Here is an 18,448-nt window from a genome sequence, read left to right as displayed (position 1 = left end):
AGGGAGGAGACCCACCTTTGACGGGTCTCTGCCACCTCTGCCTGAGGAGCTGTTGGGTGAAATGCCCCTTGATTCAAGGAACCCACACCTCAACACTAATTGTTAATGAAAATAAGCTTTATTACATCAAGTAATAAATACATACAAAGATGCAAACAGTGTTAGTCGTTTTCTTCCCGATGTTTGGATCAACTTACAGGAAAGGCGGAACTGAAATCTACATATACAGACTTAGGAAAAATTTCAGGGGTCCTTGCTAGGTGGGGTGTGGCAAGTTGCTCTTTCTTCTGTATTTATAACTTGTTCATCTTAAGAATGGACTTCAAAGCACTAAGAGTCATGCAGAGGCTTAAGCAAAAAAGTTATGTGAGGCAGAATCTATGCTGGATGGCAGACGGGGACCGGCTGCTCCCGCGTGCGGCCGTCAGTACGCACTGAGGAGAAAGCCCCCAGCGCCGTGTTAGCTCATGAAGAGAAACCGAGAACAATTTGAGGAACATGAACGTATTCGAAAGAGAAACGCCTGGGCTCCCGGCGCGTGAGATAGGTAACTGACGTGCATCTTTAAATCAATGCTTGAAAAACAAAAACACCACCACCCTGGCTAGTTCCCAACTAATACGTAAATCCCAGTCGACTGCAAACTCTCCTCCCTCTTAGCGGCTGTAGGTCCAGAGCCTAATGACCCACAGGAGGGGTGCGGGAGGAGCAACCCAACTGTTACCATTTGAAAACAAGTTTCATCTGAACGGGGGAGATGAACTGGGACTTCTCGGGAGAAGAGACGACGCAGAGCCTTCGGCGCTGGCCAGGCAGCTAGGACCTGGCGTTCCGCTCAGTTTCGGCCAAGCACTCCCGAACCAGCCCTCTCGCGTGGATGATGCCTGGAAGAGAAGGAGTACACGCTGCAGACCCTCCAGCCAGCCCCGTTCCAGAACAGGAAGAGGAAGAGGGCCCTTTTACAACCAGCCAGAAAGCCCTCACACTGGAAAGCAGCTCCAACAGGCATCCAAGCCACCCGAGCCTCGGAGCGGTTTGAAAGGCACTAACGTCCCACCCCACCTCCCAAAGCTCTTCTTCCCTCCTAGCAAAATCTCTCCAGGTCTCCCTAAAAACTTCCTCCTGTATTCAAGGTCACAGCCAGCAAGCTCTTCAAGACGTGACTCTTGCCCTGACTGGTGTGGCTCAGTGGGTCGGGCGTCTTCCAGCAAAAACAAAAGGTCACCAGTTCTTGATTCCTGGTTGGGGTACAAGCCTTGGGTTGCGGGTCAGGTCCCCAGCTGGGGGCGTGCAAGAGGCAACCCATCGATGTTTCTCTCGCACATCCATGCTTCCCTCCCTCTCTTTCTCTCTTCTCCTCTCTCTAGAAATAAATAAAATCTCTAAAGTCAAAAAAAAGGCATGACTCTACAGCTGTATTCCCAGCTCCATGGCGGGGAGCTCGCCGAGCCTGACTCGCTCTGGAGATCCCAGATCCTCCCGTCACTGCTTTTCTCTGGCTTCCAAACCCTGCAGAGGCCTTAAGGAGGTTGAGTAGCCTGTGCGTGTCCGGGCACCAGGCGAGGGCTGCTCCTGCCGTTCAGCCCGGTCCGCTGTGCTGTGCCTCCCCCATCCCCATCCTGTCTGTCTGTTGCTCCCCACGTCCTTTCTCTCTCTGGTTGGTTGGTTGACTTTTTGCCTCTACGGAACTTCATGAAATATTGACCTCAGTTTACTAGACACCAAGAATCTATTCCCGCTCTGTTCACCCAGGCTGTGTCCAAGCGGTCACTAGGTCCATCCACGTGCTGACTTAAGCAGCTGTTTGGGGTGACCGTAGGGTCCCGCATCTCCCTGGGGGGGTTCTGTGCAGGTAACCAGCACTGTCTTGCTCCCAACTCCCAACAGCGGCCAGGACCACCTTGATGCCCGCCTGATCCCAGTGAGGGTCGGGTTAAGCTCCACATCCCTCCAAAGCCCTCTTTGGTTCCAGCCTCTAACTGGCAGCCCCCTCCCCACACCTGTGCCCCTTAGTACCCAACCCAGCTTTGCCATCTGTCTCCCAGGGGCTCCGTAATACCACAAAGCCACAGCCTGCGGGAGCCTGTCTGCGGCCAGCCTGGTCCATCCCTGGGGTCACGGCCTTAACTGCAGCCCAACTGAGGCCTCAGGTTCTTACCTGAGAGAGGAGAGGTTCCTCTCTCCTCCTCCAAAGCTGCTTCTCTCACCCCTTTAAGAACCCAAATCCCTCCTGAAATTAAGTTCGCACGTAGGTCTCTGCTCTGAGCTGCCACCTTCTAAAATAGAAATCCCTTCCTCCCTTCCCCTGTTACTTCACGAGGTAGCAAACTACTTCCCATCCTCCTGAAGTCAGCTGGGCGGTCACATCTCCCCATGAGTCACTTTTTTCTTGTGACACCACCCCCTCCCAGCATAAAGAACTTCATGGCTTTCCTGTCCCTCCCACCCCAAACTAGGGCAGACCCCCCAACTCACTGGCCCCATGGCCCCACGGCAGCCACAGGAACCAAGCAGAGCTCCCGAGACTCCTCTTTAAAGCCGGGGGGACCGTCCAGCGGCGCCCAGGGTGATGCGGGCAAGGCTCACTGACTGGAGCAGCCCCTTCTCGGCACCCGGTGACCGCCACACCCCTTCCCGTCCTGTCCCAAGTCCATCTCCCAGGGCCCCTCGTCCCTGGCCGATACCCCCACACGGACAGTGACTCTGATGAACGGGGAGCCCCCATGGCTTAGGGACTCCCCCACCCTCCAACGGACTTCCGAGAAGGCCTTTCACAGCAGTGACGGGCCAGTGCTTTGGGGTTCCCCGTCGGACGCACCTCGTTTGAGCCTCTCCATCGCGCTCTTGCTGCCCGCATATGTGGGCCGGATCTCCTTCCCCAGCTCTTCGATGATGGCCAGCAGCTCGGCGTATTTGCTCTGAGGCACCTGGCTGCTCCCGGTTCCCTAGAATGAGAGAGGAAGGGGTCAGGTGGAGGCACCCCAACCCGACACCACGCAGTCAGGGCCCGGGGGGCATGTGTCTGGAGAAAGAGCTGTGCTGCCCAGAGCAGCCGCCTCCCCCAGGGTTGGGCACGTCCCTCCAAGGGACAGCTACAGATCAGGGAGGCGGCCCTCTCCTGTCTTCACACTCCAGGAGTCCACCCAGCTGGTGGCCAGGTCCGACAGGAAAGGCTCCATCAAGAACTTCTGAGGACCCAGAAGGAAGAGCAGGTATAACCCAAGGGCTGAGGGCGCAGAGCACATGGACGAGATGGGGGCCACACCTGGGGTCTGCAGGGGTATACGACGCATCACCCAAGGTCACCTAGACGTTCACCCATCCTCCCCCACCAACAGGCCCCCCCCGCCAGAAACCCTTAAGATCCCACTAACAGCCACCACGCAAGCACCCCGACTATGTGACTGGGGTCCCTGAGGGCCTCTCCCCTCCCCCTCCTGCTCCTCCCCCCTCTCCTCCTCTTCCTGCCCCCACAGCCGCACCAGGGCCACCCGTTCCCTCCTGAGGCCCTTGCCTGCTCCTCCCGCCTCCTCTGCTGCCTGGCCTCTCGGTCCTTCCTCCTCGCCCAGCCCAGCTCCTGGGCGGCCTGCCTGTGGCGCCGCCTCGGGGCACCACACCCCTCCTTGCACAGCTCCCGCCGCCGCCTCATGGCCAGGGCGTTGCGCTGCCTCTCCAGGCTGCGCCTCCACCCATCCTCCCGCCGCCGCCGCTTCTTCAGGCGGTCCCGCTCCCGGGCCCGCGCCCGCTTCTCCTCCTGGGACAGGAGGGCCTGGCGGGGCATGGCCTGGGAGCCGCCAGCTCACCCTGAAGGACAGCACCCGTGGCAACCTCAGAATGTGGCAAGTTCCGACCACGGGAAAGAATCTCGCAGTGGGCAACCGTGGGTCTCCACGGGCCTTGTCGCCCTGGCTGGTACCACTCTAAGGTGGCTTCCTCTACTGTTTCTCCTATGGCCCCGGTGGTCCCCCATGTGACAGTGGAAAAGCCAAGTCCCACAAGAATGCCAAGTGGGGATCACAGTCTCATAAGTGGCAGAACCAGGTGTAAACCCAAGCAGCCTGGCTCAGGGGCCACCAGCCCCTCATGAAATGCATGGGGACTCCATCAGAACGTGGGCCCCTCCTCCGCTTTGCCAGGGCCACTCCCTTGTGGGGCGGGAATGGGAACCAGGCCCCCTCCCCTCTGTCCCAGCTCAGTTCCAGAGTCAAGGGTGGGTCTTCCCTCTCCAGGAATCAGGCACGAGAAGGCCCACCAGGGACAGACACGGGGTGGCGGCCCCCTCAACAGGAACTGCGGCTCTCGGATCTTCCGTCCTTCCTTGGGCTCTCCAACCCTGGTCCTAGCGCTTGGTGCTCCCCATGAAACACCTCGCCACCCCTCGGTTTTGGTGCCTCAGGTCTTTACCCTGAGTCCAGCCAGGGCCTTGGCTGGAGGAAGCTCAGAGGGCCGATCCACTCCACTGTTTCTGCCCCTTCGTCTCTCCCACCGATTCCCCTCCCCTCCCGGAGGGTAGGGGTAGGACAGACGTCCCCTCAGTGCTCAGGCCACCCCCAGATCCCCTCCCGCTGCACCTCACCCCCACCGCCATACCTGGGTGTAGCCGAGAGACGGTGGCCCGTACTCACTCAGCAGCTGGCGGTACTGCGAGGACGTCGCCATGCTGGTAGAAGGCGGGTGGACGCTCCCGGCTGCAGGGGAGGAGAGAGGGGTCAGGGATCACTGGGCCTTGACCAGCGGGACCCAGGGCGAGGACTCTGGGCTCTGTAACAGGCCCCTGCCCGGGACCCTCTCGGTCAATAGCGGCCTTGGCTCTTTGCAGGATAGAGAACCCTGCTTCTGTCCTCTAGTTTGGCCTCAGCCTACCCTCTGCCTGATAGGAACACGTAACTAACAGGCCGCTGATCCTCACACCCACCTCCCGGCAGGCATCTCGAATCCATCACAGACCTCCTTCCCGTCCCTGCAGCCAGGACGGGTACCAAAGCTGCAACCTGCTGCTCTTCTCAGCCTACCCTCGCCGGGCCCCTTCCCTGGCTCCTGCTCCCCCAGAGCCACATCACTGCCACGACAGGGCGCCTGCTCTCCAGGCTGCCCCAACACCTGGGCTAAATCTTCCTGTGGGCCCAAACCTCTGCTGGACTACACGGTCAGGGAGACGGGGAGGGCTGGGGACTGCTGCAGCAGACACACCCTCAGGCACCCGGGGTACGTCACGGCCTCTGTGTGTCCTCAGACAAGCCCCTCACCCTCTGCGCCCATGCCACCCCCGCCCCAAAGGGGGGAGAGGACTTTCAACAGTCTGAGTCTATGCCCAGATGACTTGCACCCCAAGGAAGGAGTGGTCCGGCTTATGGACTGCACACTCGGAGACAGCGAGGGACCACGTGGGGCCAAGGCCCAGCCCGAATGGGGTCTCCCGGCGGGGGGAGGAAAGGTCCTCAGCAGGGAGTCTTCCAGCCCCCACTCAGGCACTGGAAGCACACAGACCCGTCATGGCGTCCGAGTGGCCAGGCGTGGGTAAAGGATGTCCTGTGGAATTACAAACAGCGGTAACCATGGAGAATTTACCTAGCCCTCCTCAGCAGCTGCCCGCCTGCCTCCACGCCCAGCAGAGGAACTGCTCCCCCGGCTGCCGCCCGCCGTGCCAAACGGCCTCTCTCACACACACGCAGCGGGTTCTGCAGACCTGGCCCCAGGGAGGGACAGCTGGTGCCAGGCTGGCCAAAGCGACCAGCTGCTCATCTGGTGTGGGCAAGGGGAGGGGCAGGGAGGAAGGAAGTTCGGGAGCTCAGGCTGATGGAGCTGGAAGCGCCCTAGAGGACCCTCGGGCTCCTCCCTGTAGCAGGAGAAACAGACCAGAGAGGGTGGGCGCAGCTCCAGGCCACACAGCAGGGAAGAGGCTAACACCCCAAAGCCTGCCCCTCTGTCCAGGAACCGGGGACCGCTCTGTACTCCCAGTCTTGGGCCTGCCCTGGACATACCCACCGGGATCCAGGGCTATGCTCAAGCATGACACACCCAGTCAGGACACGGGGTACTGCCACCTCCGAGCTGGTGACCAGGCACAGCCCTGGGCAGCTCGGAGACTCTAAGGTGGGGGTGACAACGCACTGCCGCTCAGGGACGTGCTGCTCAGAGGGGGACATACACCAGCAGGTCGCAGCTGCTGTCCAGGCAACGGCGGACGTGCCAGAGCACAGGAACTGGGGGGGGGGAGACTGCCCCTGAGCTCCCCTCACGCCAGCCAAACCCCACTTCCTGCACTTTCTGATGTGGGCTGAGACAGCGGCCTGGGCAGCTGTGGCTTTGCAGCCCCAGACCTGGGGTCCAGTCCTGACTGCTATAAACAGTGACATGTCTCCTGTGGGGCTGGGCCTGAGTCGTCCACAGCACTTCCAGACCCCTGAAAGACTCCAGCTCCCCAGCCAAGGTGGGCTGGCGTCTCCCACACATTCCCCTGCCCTCCTCTTCCTCGGCTCTTTTCACTGGGTCTCAACGTCCCTATCCTGTCTTCTCTCCTACAGCTGACACTGGGCTGTGTGACCTTATGCAAGTCCCTTCCCTCTCTGAGCCTCAGTTTCCCCATCAGTCTGAGGCAACAGTTTCCAACAGAATGACCAAAGGCTCTAGGTTAGGTCTCGGGGGCCAAGGGAGAGGGAGGAGGAATGAAATTGCCCGGCTGTGGTTGGGGTGGGGGAGAGGCAGGCGACAGCTCAGGGCAGGTAACCCCAACTGTGTGCCAGTGCCAGCCCCTACTTTGTGTTGAGAGGGGGGGTGTCTGCGGCCCTGGAGAGTTGGCAAGGGCCCCCAGTTCCGTTCATGCCCACTGCTTCCTGCAGACCCAGAGGGCCGGGCTGCACGAGGCCAGGGAGACAACCAGACTGGGTGTGCGCACCACGGCTGGAGCAGAGCCTCGCAGACAATGCGCACAGTGTGCGGGGACCGGGAGGCCGCGCGGAGGGAGGGACTGGCAGAGGCCAGCAGCTCCTGGGGCCAGGCGCAGCTCCCCGCCCCCACGCCAGACAAAGAGCGGCCTGGGCCTGGGGAGCTGGCGGCCTTCCCGCCACTTGGGGCGCCCGGTGGGGGGGGCGCTTTCAGGCAGGCAGGCGGGGGCTTTGTCTACTCCGCCACTGCCACCGCCGGCCAGGCCGCGGCTTGGCAGCCCGTGCGCGGGAGGCAGGGCTGGAGGGCGTGAGGGATGATGACAAGGAAGCCAGAGGAGCGGCACTGGAGAGTCCATCTTGGATGCGCACGGAGGAGGAGAAGGGGCTTTCTAAAGGGGTCCACGGGGAGGGGGCGGCCCCCACCAGAACGCCCAAGATCGGGGGCCTCAGCCCTCCTGGATTTCAGTGCAGGAGAGAGAAAGAAACCTGTGCACAGGTACTAGTCAGCCCAGAGCAGGGCTTCGGGGTCCTGAGTGGCTGCCAGTCACTGTGACCCCAGTCCTCAAAGGTCCCCGTGCAGGGCCCCTGCCTCAGCTACCCTAGGGCAGGCCTGAGAGCTCCGGCCTGCCCTCCCCGCACCAAGGATGACAGAAGGGGAGCAAGTGGGCAAGGCTGCCGGGCCGAAGCCGGCCCTCCGGGTCTGCAGACCCCAGAGCAGGTGAGGACATCTGAGGAAACGCTGCTGTTCGCTCTGGGGGCGCAGGGCCCACATGTGACCAATTCAACCGTCCCCCCCCACACACACACACACCTTGAACCTTAACCCTTTCTTGTCCCCAAATCTTCATCCAAAAAGTTAAACACATATGTAGGCACATGTATGTGTATTGGTTTTTTTGGGTCCCTCTGCAGATTTTTGGAGTTAAGGAGTCAACATTTGGAGACCAGGCCCAAACTTGCGGCCAACTGCCAGCGTGGCATTTCTGACCAGCGGCGACCATCCCCTCCCCCAAGGGCTTCCGCCCCCTCCCCCCACCAAGGCGCCTGGCTTTTTGGGAAGTCTGTTTCCACCCGAGTGTCTAAAGGAGAAGGACGCTGGTGAGGCGACAAAGCCGGCCTACAACAAAAGCCACCAATTCACACACACGCCCTCCCGGTCCCCTTCTGTCAGTCCCTAGGGAGAGCCCCTGGGCAGAGCCTCAAGCTGCCTGACAACTTCTGGAGGAGTTGCCTGGGACCGCCGGCTCCGGCTCGAGATGGCCCCTCCCTACTTGTGCTGGAGGAGGCTCTAGGATCAGATTTGGGTGTTCCGACATGCAGAGCTGGGCTCAGATGCCCCCCACCCCCACGCCTCCACACCTCTCTCCGGCAGGCACTCAGGGGCCACCCTCCACCGGTCCTCTCCAACTTCTTTCACTCGGCGCAGGCCAGAGGGAGCCTCCCACGTGCCCTGTTCCGAGGGCCCCTGCTCCCACGCGCCAGGCCGAGCCCCCGCCGACCACTGAGTCCCCTGCACCGTGGGTAATCCCCGTCCCCATCCGGCCACCCCGCAACCTCCCGGGAGGCTACACCTGGCACACCGCCGCCCCCGGCCCTGCCCAGGCTGGGCTGGCCCTGCACACGTGCACCCCGGCAACCCGGCCCCCCAAGTCCCGGCCTGCACTCCCGCTCCCCACCGGCGGCGCGGGCCACGCGCCCGGCACCCCGCTCCCGGCGCGGCCCGGCCGCTCCCGACTCCCGCCGGCAGGGGCCCTCGCCGAGCCGCCCAAAAGCCGGAGGAAAAAGGAGCCGAGGAAAGCCTCCCCCGCCCTCGCCCTCGCCCGCCGCGCTCCCCGCGAGCCCGCGGCCGCCGGCGTGGGGGGGACCGCGGCGGCCGCCCGCGCCCCGGGCCCCGGCCCAGCCCCGGCCGCAGGCCCGGCGCCGCGCGGGGCGCACCCGCCAACTTTGGCAGCGCGGGCGCCGGAATCATGGCGGCGGCGGCCGCCGCGCTGCCCCGGGCCGGGACCCCGTGCCTGTCGCCCCCGGCCTCGCGGGCCCCCGGGAGCCGGGGCCCGGCGCGCGGGCCCCCCAACTTGGCGACACTTGGGGCGCGACGCGCGCGGCCGGCGGGGCGCACTCACCGGCGTTGAGGGAGGCGGCGGGCATGTGCGCGGTCAAGTTCGGCTTGTAAGACATCCCCCCGAGCGGCGGGGCGCGCGGGGCGCCGCGGGGCCCGGCCCGCGAGGCGGCGGCGGCGGCGGCGAGGCCGGGCGGCGGCGAGGCGGGCCCGGCGTCCGTGCGCCCGTCCGTGCGCCCGCCGAGCTCCCGCGCACTTTTTGTTGTTGACGGCTCGGGCCGCACCGGCAAATATGGCCGTCCCTCACCCTGACACCGCCGCAGTATATCACCCATACATCGGGCGGGCGCAGGGGCGGCCGCAAACTTTGAGCCGAGCCAGCGGGGCCGGCCCGGGCCGGGAGGGGGCGGCCCGGCGTCAGGGGGCGGCTCCGCCCGCGGCCGCGCCCCGCGCCTCCCCGCGCGCTCGGCGCCGCAACTTGGCAAAGTTTGGGGGGCTGGGGTCCCGGCGGCGCCCGTGGTCCGCGTGGGTCCCTTTCTTCTTCTTCGCTCCCAGCGCCCGAAGATTTCTTATTTTACCGCTTAATTTTATTTTTATTTTTATTTTTTAAATAGCAAGGTCGGATTTCGGAATTACTTTTTTGTCCCCTTGACTGTGGGGGCAGGGATGGAAAATTACCTGGAGAAAATGGTGGCGAATGATATTTTTAAGCACGCAGATCCTTCCAGACGCCGAAGTCTGGCTATTCCCCAGAATCAGAACAACCAATTCTTGACATTGATTTCAAATAAATTTCACGTCCTTGTCTGTAGTAAGTGGTTTTTAACCCTTTGGGGGCCTGCGACTCCTTTGAGACCGACAAAGCCAGGGGAATTTATCCCTGGAAAATTCACCCTTGCATTAACATAATTGTGCATCTTAACTCATTCAAATATTTAAGAAGCGCCTACTGTGTGCGGGACACTTCCAGGCGCCAAGGGTACAAAAAGGAACTTGGCCAAGTTTCTCCTCTCCTAGAGTTTACCTGGTAATTTTTTGGCCCTCCTTCCATCCCCAGCCCAGCCCATCCCCAACTCTGACTGCGATGTAATTAATCATCAAATGTATTTGGGATTAAGATGATTAAGCTTTCGAAGGTACTCTTCCCTGGAGTTCTGCTTAAATAGTAAAGCTCATCAAAATATACAAGATGCCCACCCTTTTCAGCCCTTTTTAATCACCATGGCTGGCAAATTTTTTAATTAGTCACAGACATTCGGACACATCTGAAACTAGTGAAGAAGGTTCTTCTCCCACCAGGAGGGGAGCGGTGCCCACCCCCCACCCCACGTGCCTTCCGTCCTCCCCCTGAGGATTGAAGGTGCAGGCGACTCCCCCTCCCCAGCTTAGCCAGCACCCCCTGGGGATCAGCTCTGAGCTTGTTCCCCCGAGGATGCTCAGCACAATTTCACTTCATAAACAAATTAATGATACCTTCTCCCACCCCCGGCCCGGGGACCCAATGCTCAAAAGTATTGTAGCACTGCCCATTGCAAATACATTCCCAGGCCACGATGTAATTTTCAGTTTTTTAGTAGTTACATTTTAGAAAGAAGAACCTAGTGGAATTCATCTTTGATACATCTTATTTGACACAATACATCCCGAACACAATGTTTCCCATGTGCAGTGAATATAAAGACATTAAGATGCTTTACATTATTTTTATTATCCCAAGTCTTCAAACCCCAGCGCGCCTTTTACGCTCAGAGTGCATCTGCATGCAGACCAGCCACGTTTCCAGCGCTCATTAGCCGCCGGCGCTGGCGGTTCTCCTATTGGCCGGGGCCAGGCGGAGGCTACAAGCTGTGGGCTCATAGGGCAGACGCCCGGCCCCAGCGCGGGCTCCACTGCCCCGGAGCTGCCGGCGCCTCTAAGTCCTTGGGGCAGCGCTCCAGATCTCAGCGGCTTCCCGCCCCGGGCCCCCTCCCCAGATGTCTGGGCTTTTCTCTTTCCATGTGGTTGTGTTTTCACTATGAGGCCGCCCCCCCCTCCTCACTTTAAGTCTTGGTCATCATTGAAAAAAATAGTTTCCTTTTTAAAATTGAGATACAATCCACTTAGGGTGAAATTCACCCTGTTACAGTATAGCACTTAGTGGTTTGTAGAGTATTCACGGAGCTGTGCAGCCGTCACCACCGTCTAATTCTAGAACGTTTCTGTCACCCCCCAAAAGAAACTGTACCCAACAGCAGTCACTGCCCTTTCCCCACTGCCCCTGGCTTCAGGCAGCCACCCATCTATCTGGTCTCTGTCTCTGTGGATGTACCTGGGACGTTTTGTCCAAGTGGGACGACACGGTGTGTGACCTGTGTCTCGCTTCTCTCTCTCGGCTACATGTTTCCAAGGCCCATCCATGTTGTAACCTGTGTGGGCCTCTGTGTCTCCGGTATTCGTGGGTGAATAATGCTCCGTTGGAGACAGAGACCCTGTCACCAGCTGACAGACATTGGGTTGTTTCCAGTTGGGGCCATTAGAAACGGGGCTGCTGGGAACACGCAGGCCCATGTTTTTATGCGAAGGCATGCTTTCCATTTTTCGGGGTGTCCACCCAGGGGTGGAATTGCTGAGTCTTCTGGTGACTCTGCGTTTCACTTTTTGGGGGAACCATGGAAACTGCTTCCCCTAGTGGCTGCCCCGTCTACCTCCGCCCAGGAGCAGTGGGTGAGGGTTCCAGGGCATCCTTATCTTCTCCAACACATGCTATTGTCTGACTTTTTTTTTTTTTTTTTTTTTAGGCATCCTAGTGGGTATGACCTAGTACGTCCTGGGTTTAACTTGCATTTTCCTAATGAGATGAGCCTCTTTTTATGCATTTGCTGGTCACTCATACATATGTTTAGAATCATACATATTCTTTGGAGGAACATCTATTCCAATTTTTTGCCTATTTATAATACATAGAAAATCAGGATACTGGCCCCTTCTCAGATATATAATTTGCAAATAGTCTCCCCCACTCTTCAGGTGGTCTTTTCATTGTCTTGATAGGGTACTTTGACACACAGAAGCTTTTTTGATTTTCATGAAATCCAATATTCCTATTTTTTCTTTGATGAACTGTGCTTTTCACATCTTATCTAGCCCAAGGTCATGATGATTTTACCCTATGTTCTTGTGGAGGAGTGTTTCTAGCTTGCGTTCTTCCGTCTGGGTCTCTGGTATGTTCCCAGTTCGTCTTTGGGTGTGACTGAGGTGGGCCCGGATTCAACCTCTGTGTGTGGCTGTCCCGTCGTCCTGCCCCCGTTTGTTGAAAAGACTGTTCCTTCTCCATTGAATGGTCGTGACACCCTTGCTGCAAATCAGCTGATAACAAATATGAGGGTCCGTTCCCGGGCTCAGTTTCAGTCCATTGACTGATCTGCGTGCCTCTCCTGTTGCCCGACAGCACCCGGCTTTGGTTACTGTAGCTTTGTAATAACACACTCTGAACTGAGGAAGTGTGAGTGCTACAATTTTGCTTTGCTCTCTCAAGATTGTTTTAGCTGTTCGGGGTCCCTTGCATTTCCATATGAGTTTTAGAATCCTGCTTGTTCATTTTTTCGTCATACAAAAGAAGGCAGTTGGGATTTTGGCAGGGCTTGTATTAAATCTGTGTATCAATTTAGGGAGCTATCTTAATTGCAATATTAAGTTTTCCAATCCATGAACAAAGGGTGTCGTTCCATTTATAGAGTTATTTCTTCAACAGTGTTCGATAGTTTACAGTGTGCAAGTCTTGTACTTCTTAGGTTAAATTTATTCCTAAGTATTTCATTATCTTTGATGCTATTGTAAATGAAATGGTTTTCTTAATGTAACGTTTGGATTTTTAAAAATATTTTTAAATTTATTTTTAGACAGAGGGGAAGGGAGGGAGAAAGAGAGAGAGAGAAACATCAGTGTGTGGTTTCCTCTCATGCGCCCCCAACTGCGGACCTGGCCTGCAACCCAGGCCTGTGCCCTGACTGGGAATCGAACCGGCGACCCTGTAGTTCTCAGGCCGGCACTCCATCCACTGAGCCGCACCAGCCAGGGCTAACGTTTGGGTTGTTCATCGCTGGGGTGTAGAAATACATTTTAGCATATTGTCTTGCATCCTGCAACTTTCCTGACCTCACTTACTAGCTCTGCTAGTCTGTGTGTGTGTGTGTGTGTGTGATTCTCGAGGGTTCTCTACGCATAAGATCACGTCCCCTGCACACAGACTGTTACGTTTTCCTTTCCAGATGGGATGTCTTTTATTTCTCTTTCTCGGCTAACTGCGCTGACTATGCCCTCGAGGACAACATCAGAGAGAAGCGGTAAGATCCGGCTCCCTTGTCTTTAGTGTCTCACCATCAGTATGATGAGCCCTGACCAGGGATCGAACCCGCAAACTTTCGGTTTATGAGACGATGCTCCAACCCACGGAGCCACACAGGCCAGACTCTAATGTGTGGTTTTAGAATGATCTGGAATGGTTCCTTCTTAGTTTAATGAGCATTTCCTGGAGGGGCCTGCCAGGGACCAGGGGGCAGAGCAGAAGAATGGAGGGGCAGAAGGCTCCGGGACCAGGGGAAGCACTCAGCTCGGGGGAACTTCAGGAAACAGCACATTGAAGTTCAGGACCTGCCGTAAACCTCTCTTTAGGCCTCAGGTGACTGGCTTGGCCTCCCTGGACCTTAGGTAAATCTGTAGGATTAGGGAGGCTTGGCGGGATGGGGCTCTAAGAATTCTTGAAACTTTAACATCCCAAGAAGGCAGACAGATGATGCATGGGCCATTTTCTGTAATGAAATACACCAGCCCAGAAAGGCTTTGGCACGATTTCCATCCCTGGACGTCATTCTGGGGGGTGCTCCCAAGGCAGGTGCACCAGCCCCAGGAGGTAAGAGGGGTGACTCATAGGGGGGATATTAGAATTCTGTTTACGTGGGATTTCCTGTGTGTATATTTACACAGTCGCACACACACCCCTTACAAACCACTTACCGAATATTAGCGAAGATGTGCCCAGGGATGTTGCGTTTTTTAATTGGAAATTGTGACCGTAAGTTTGGACACCACTAACCTCAGACACTAGTTAAGTAGGCGGCCTGACCCAAAGGCCTGACACCCAGACGTCCTCTGGGGGAGTGAGGTGCCGCAGTCGGTGCCCCCGGGACGGTGAAGCCACACTCCACCGCCATGGAGCGGAGGTGTGAGCAGATGCCTGCTCGCCAACCCATTCATTTCCAGCTACGTCTCTGCACGTTCATCTCTCGTGTTGACCAGGAGTTAGCAAAACTGTTCCTGTGAGATGATCAGTACAGGTTTCAGGCTCCATGGGCCCTCTAGTCTCTCAACTACTCAACTCCTCTGTCCTTCTAGGCAGCCTGGGACCGTTCCGACAAGGATGCACCCTGACTGGGTTCCAGTGAAACTTCATTTACGAGCCCTGAGATTTGAGATGCATGTAATTTTCATGTTACAAAACACCCTTAAATTTACTTTTTTCAACCATGTAAGAAGGTAAAAACTAGTCTTAGCTTGCAGGGTCATTCAAAAACAAGATGGTGGACTGAACTTTTTTTTTTTTAAGATTTTATTTATTTACTTTTAGAGAAAGGGGAAGGGAGGGAGAAAGAGAGGGAGAGTGTGAGAGACATGGATGGGGTACCTCTCACACGCCTCCCACTGGGGACCTGGCCCACAACCCAGGCATGTGCCCTGACTGGGAATCGAACCGGTGACCTTCTGGTTTGCAGGCTGGCGCTCAATCCACTGAGCCACACCAGCCAGGGCTGGACGGACTTTGGGCCAGTGTGTGCCAACCCGTTTCAGACCCCAAGTTTAGGTTTCTTAGGCCTGACTCCCCATGGCCAGAACAGACACCAAACTGGGCCACGCAAGCACTTGGAGACACAACACACCTATTTGCATATCAATACCTCCAAACAAGAAACACCCATGCGGGCAAAAACAAACTGTGGGAACAAGAGCTAAACAGAAAGAGGCCCACTGTCATGGAGGAGGAATTCAGAGCCCTGTGTCCCCAGATCGAAGACCGGAAACAGGGCACCCAGGGGCCTCTTCCTGCTGCAGCCAGTGGGCACCTTCACGAAATGCCCACCTTTCTGCGGGAGGGTCACACTGTGGACGTCTCCGGTGTCCTACCGTTAATAACTGACTCTAGTTCGGGTTTTGCCAAGAACTGAAGGGCTCGCACGTGAACCCTTACGAAATCGAATCTTGCCTGGGAAATGTGAACACCACAGGAGCAAGAGCATTTTTGGTGAGACTCAAAACCTATACTCTAAAGTTCCCCATGGAGGGACGCTGAGTGGCAGCCCAGGAGAGAGGTGCAGGGTGAAGATGCTGTCCATAGCCACCTGCTTCGTGACGTCTGTCATGTGTTACTTATTCCAGCAACCACCCGAAACGTAAACATTAAATATTCCAGACACCGTGAGCACCCACCTAGCTGGCCTTCCTTTGCCTCAAACCCTTGCTGGAAGTTCTTAACGACAATGACTTGGAAGCAGCAGCATCGGCACCTGCGTCTCCTAACCCAACAGTGTGCGTGACGCCCGGAGTGGGCAGCTCTCAGAGGACAAAGCCAACTTGCCGAGAATTGGACTCTAAAAATAAGCGTTTTGCACATTTTTTTAGCCTCCTTTCTCTCCGTAAAGGCCTCCACAGATGGCTTCTTTACATCCTGCTCTCAAATGACTAGCTGATAAATATTCATACTTATGGAAATTGTACATACTCCAAACCTCCAGCCAATTCCCATTTGTACTTTCGGTCTCTCGGGGGTGGTGCCCCCTCGTTCCTGCGCCTCGGGCTCTGTGAAGCGCACACACACACTCGTGTGCACATGCATGGAGAGCACAGAATGGCAGGGGGTGGGGATTACCTCTGTGGGTGATTCCCTTGGGGCAGTGTTTCTCAAGCCCTCATTCTGCGCCTAGAGGGCGGTTGGCAATGTCTGGACACTGGGTTGTCTCAGCCGGGGAGAGGCTCAGGGTGTCAGAGCTGGGGTGTCTAGTGGGTAGAGGCCAGGGATGCTGCTAAACATCCTCCAATGCACCGGGCAGCCCCCACCCCCCAAAGTCTGGCTGGCCCAAATGTCAATGAGTGTGGGGTCCGGGGGGCAGAGGGAACACACGGCAAGGCTGAGGGCAGACTTGCGTAGAGAACGAACCTGAAGGGGCGGCAAGGTCACAGCAAGTAAGAACAGAAAAGCTCAGGATGTGGGGGTCGACAGGAAGTTTGGACTCCCGTTTTGTATTCAAATTAATACTCGATTTGTTAACATTATACATTTAAGAACAAGTTTCCTTTCAGTCTTCAAGCTCACCTTAACAAATCTTTTAGTGAAATTTTAGTCGAAATGTAGAACACTCCCTTCTCACTTGTTCTTCAATTAATGCTCAATTATCTTATGTATTTGACAAGATTAAATTCCCCTAAACGTTAACACCATTTACAAATTTGATTAAATTCCCTTAAGTGTTGCAAGCTACAAACAGGGTCTGCTCGAGCGTTTCAAACCCTGCAGAGAGAAGACTCACAAAGAGGCCATATTCCAAACACGAAAACACGGCAAACCGCGTCCTCCCTCTCTCCGCCTGCCTTTCTCCAGGTCCAGGGGAGCTGCCGCTCCACGCCGGGACACCTGCGGGACAGGCCCCAACCACTTGCTGGGTCCCCAACCTCAGTGCCTGTCACCTCACCTGTAAAGTGACAGACTCACACACAGCGAAGGGATCCAGTCACTTTTTCTGGGCAGCTAACCCCTCTCCTTTGTGAGGTGTCCTCTCTCCCACTCAGCCCCACGTTCTCTTGTAAGGAGCTGACTCGAATCTTGGCCAACCCTCGATTTTCTGTCACTGGGCCCAGAGCCCCAGCCTCGCATAAAACTGCCACCCTGCCCTTCCTCCGCCTCACTTCCTCAAGGCTGTCTGGGGCCAACACAATGGCTGCTGCTGTCCTGGGCACCACCCTCCCCTGCCCCACCCCGGGGGCTGGGGGGGGGGCTCCCACAGTCCTGCTGTCTTCTTCCAGAACTGGGATTACCGCCCACGACCAATCTCTCCTGGGGGCAGCGTGTGGCCCAGTGCAAGACACACAGCAGTTGCTTGTGAAACCCTCACTGAATAAATACCCAATACCGGTGCCCACTGCACAGAAACGAGGCTCCAAGGCCTTTCGTAGCTTCTGAGCACAATTCAGTCTGACGGCGAGGGCTGAGGACTGTGGGAAGGAATACAGGAAGCACTCAGTGTGACTGTAGATGCTAGGTGCCCACCACTTCCTGCTAGTTTGCTACAGTAGTTTCCGTTCTGTTTTTTCAGACCTTCACCCTTAGGAGTCACAGGTTGGATGGCTGCTGAACCCCAGGCATAGATTTAAAAAATATATATTTATTTTTAGAGAAGGAAGAGACGGAGAGAAACATCAATGTGTAGTTGCCTCTTGCACGCCCCCGACTGGGGACCTGGTCTGCAACCCAGGCATATGCCCTGCCTGGGAATCGAACTGGCGACCCTTTGGTTTGCAGGGCAGCACTCAATCCCAAGCCACAGCAGCCAGGGCAGGCATGAGTTTTCAGGAGAGCCTCGTGTCCACATTCCCCCCACATGCATGGCTGCCCTGGTGTGTGGCCTTTCAGGGAGGACACCCGGTGGGCTGGGTCTCGGGAGCGTGGCAGCAGGCAGGGCCTCAGTCCGCCACAGGTGGACGGTCCGGCAGGAGCGCTGGGGAGTCTCTCGCACTGGCCGAGAGGGCAGCAGGGGGATGTCCTTACATGGGTGGAAGTATCCAGAAGCGTCCGGAGCGCTGAAAGTATCACCGGACAGGGCTGGGCCCAGAACGCGAGCGAGATAATTGGATGGAAAAAAGCCCTCCCCCCACCTCGTGGCACCAGATTGGTGTGGGACACCAAGGGAAAGCAGGCACATGGGCCACAGAAGTCAAAATGGCGCCAGGGGAAGTTCTGGACCGTCTAGTCTGGGGGAAGACAGGTCGGCTGGGAGGTAGCCCCTTGGAAGTGGGTGGAAGACTGGGAAGTCGGTCATTTTGAGGAAGTATCTGGTCTGGGCCTCGTCCAAGCCAACAGAATCCCTGGGGAACAAAGAAACTCTCGCTCTGGCTCGTGACTGGTCTCTCACGGACACTGGCCCGCTCGCTCACGGGCCACTGCACTTGGCGGCCCCCGGGGCCTGTGGTCGCCAGGAGGGAGCCTCTGCGGCAATCTCCGGGCCACCTGGTGATGCACTTGCCAGTGCAGCGTTCGTGGGCGCTGTCCCGGGGGGCACCTTGCAGCCCCAGCAGCTGCTCAGCCACGGCCGCCCAGGCTCCACACGGGCATCAGGAGGGAATCTGTGTGACCTGCAGCTGGGAGTGAGCTCTGCCACCCGGATGGGGACTGGGATGGTGTAGAGACCACCTGCGGGCTCCAAAGGACTGGACTCTGACCTGGAGCAGGAGCTTGGGACACTGGCTTTCTTTCTCGTGTTGCTGC

General features: G+C 57.3%; 1 protein-coding gene across 1 annotated transcript; it reads right to left on the bottom strand.

Moving 5' to 3' along the window:
• Window positions 1–99: 99 nt before the first annotated feature.
• On the bottom strand, window positions 100–9,468 carry CDK2AP1 (cyclin dependent kinase 2 associated protein 1). Its single transcript, XM_053928838.1, has 4 exons — window positions 9,005–9,468; window positions 4,591–4,688; window positions 2,819–2,945; window positions 100–884 (listed from the first exon to the last, which is right to left on the bottom strand). The coding sequence occupies exons 1-4, from the start codon at window positions 9,273–9,275 to the stop codon at window positions 817–819; spliced, it is 564 nt and encodes a 187-aa protein (XP_053784813.1). The 5' UTR covers window positions 9,276–9,468; the 3' UTR covers window positions 100–816.
• Between the last annotated feature and the right edge of the window lie 8,980 nt (window positions 9,469–18,448).

The sequence above is a fragment of the Desmodus rotundus genome, chromosome 7, assembly GCF_022682495.2.
Source record: "Desmodus rotundus isolate HL8 chromosome 7, HLdesRot8A.1, whole genome shotgun sequence".
In the NCBI taxonomy this organism is placed as follows: domain Eukaryota; kingdom Metazoa; phylum Chordata; class Mammalia; order Chiroptera; family Phyllostomidae; genus Desmodus; species Desmodus rotundus.
This window is presented reverse-complemented; position numbering and strand designations above follow the sequence as displayed.

Bases quoted from the DNA above. Each gene is read 5' to 3' on its own strand.
- CDK2AP1 (XM_053928838.1), bottom strand. From the start codon at position 9,275: ATGGGTGATATACTGCGGCGGTGTCAGGGTGAGGGACGGCCATATTTG. The intron at 2,946-4,590 runs GTATGGCGGTGG...CTCTCATTCTAG, and splicing joins CGTCTCTCGGCTACACCCAG to GGAACCGGGAGCAGCCAGGT. The intron at 885-2,818 runs GTGCGTCCGACG...CTTCTCTTCCAG, and splicing joins GATGGAGAGGCTCAAACGAG to GCATCATCCACGCGAGAGGG.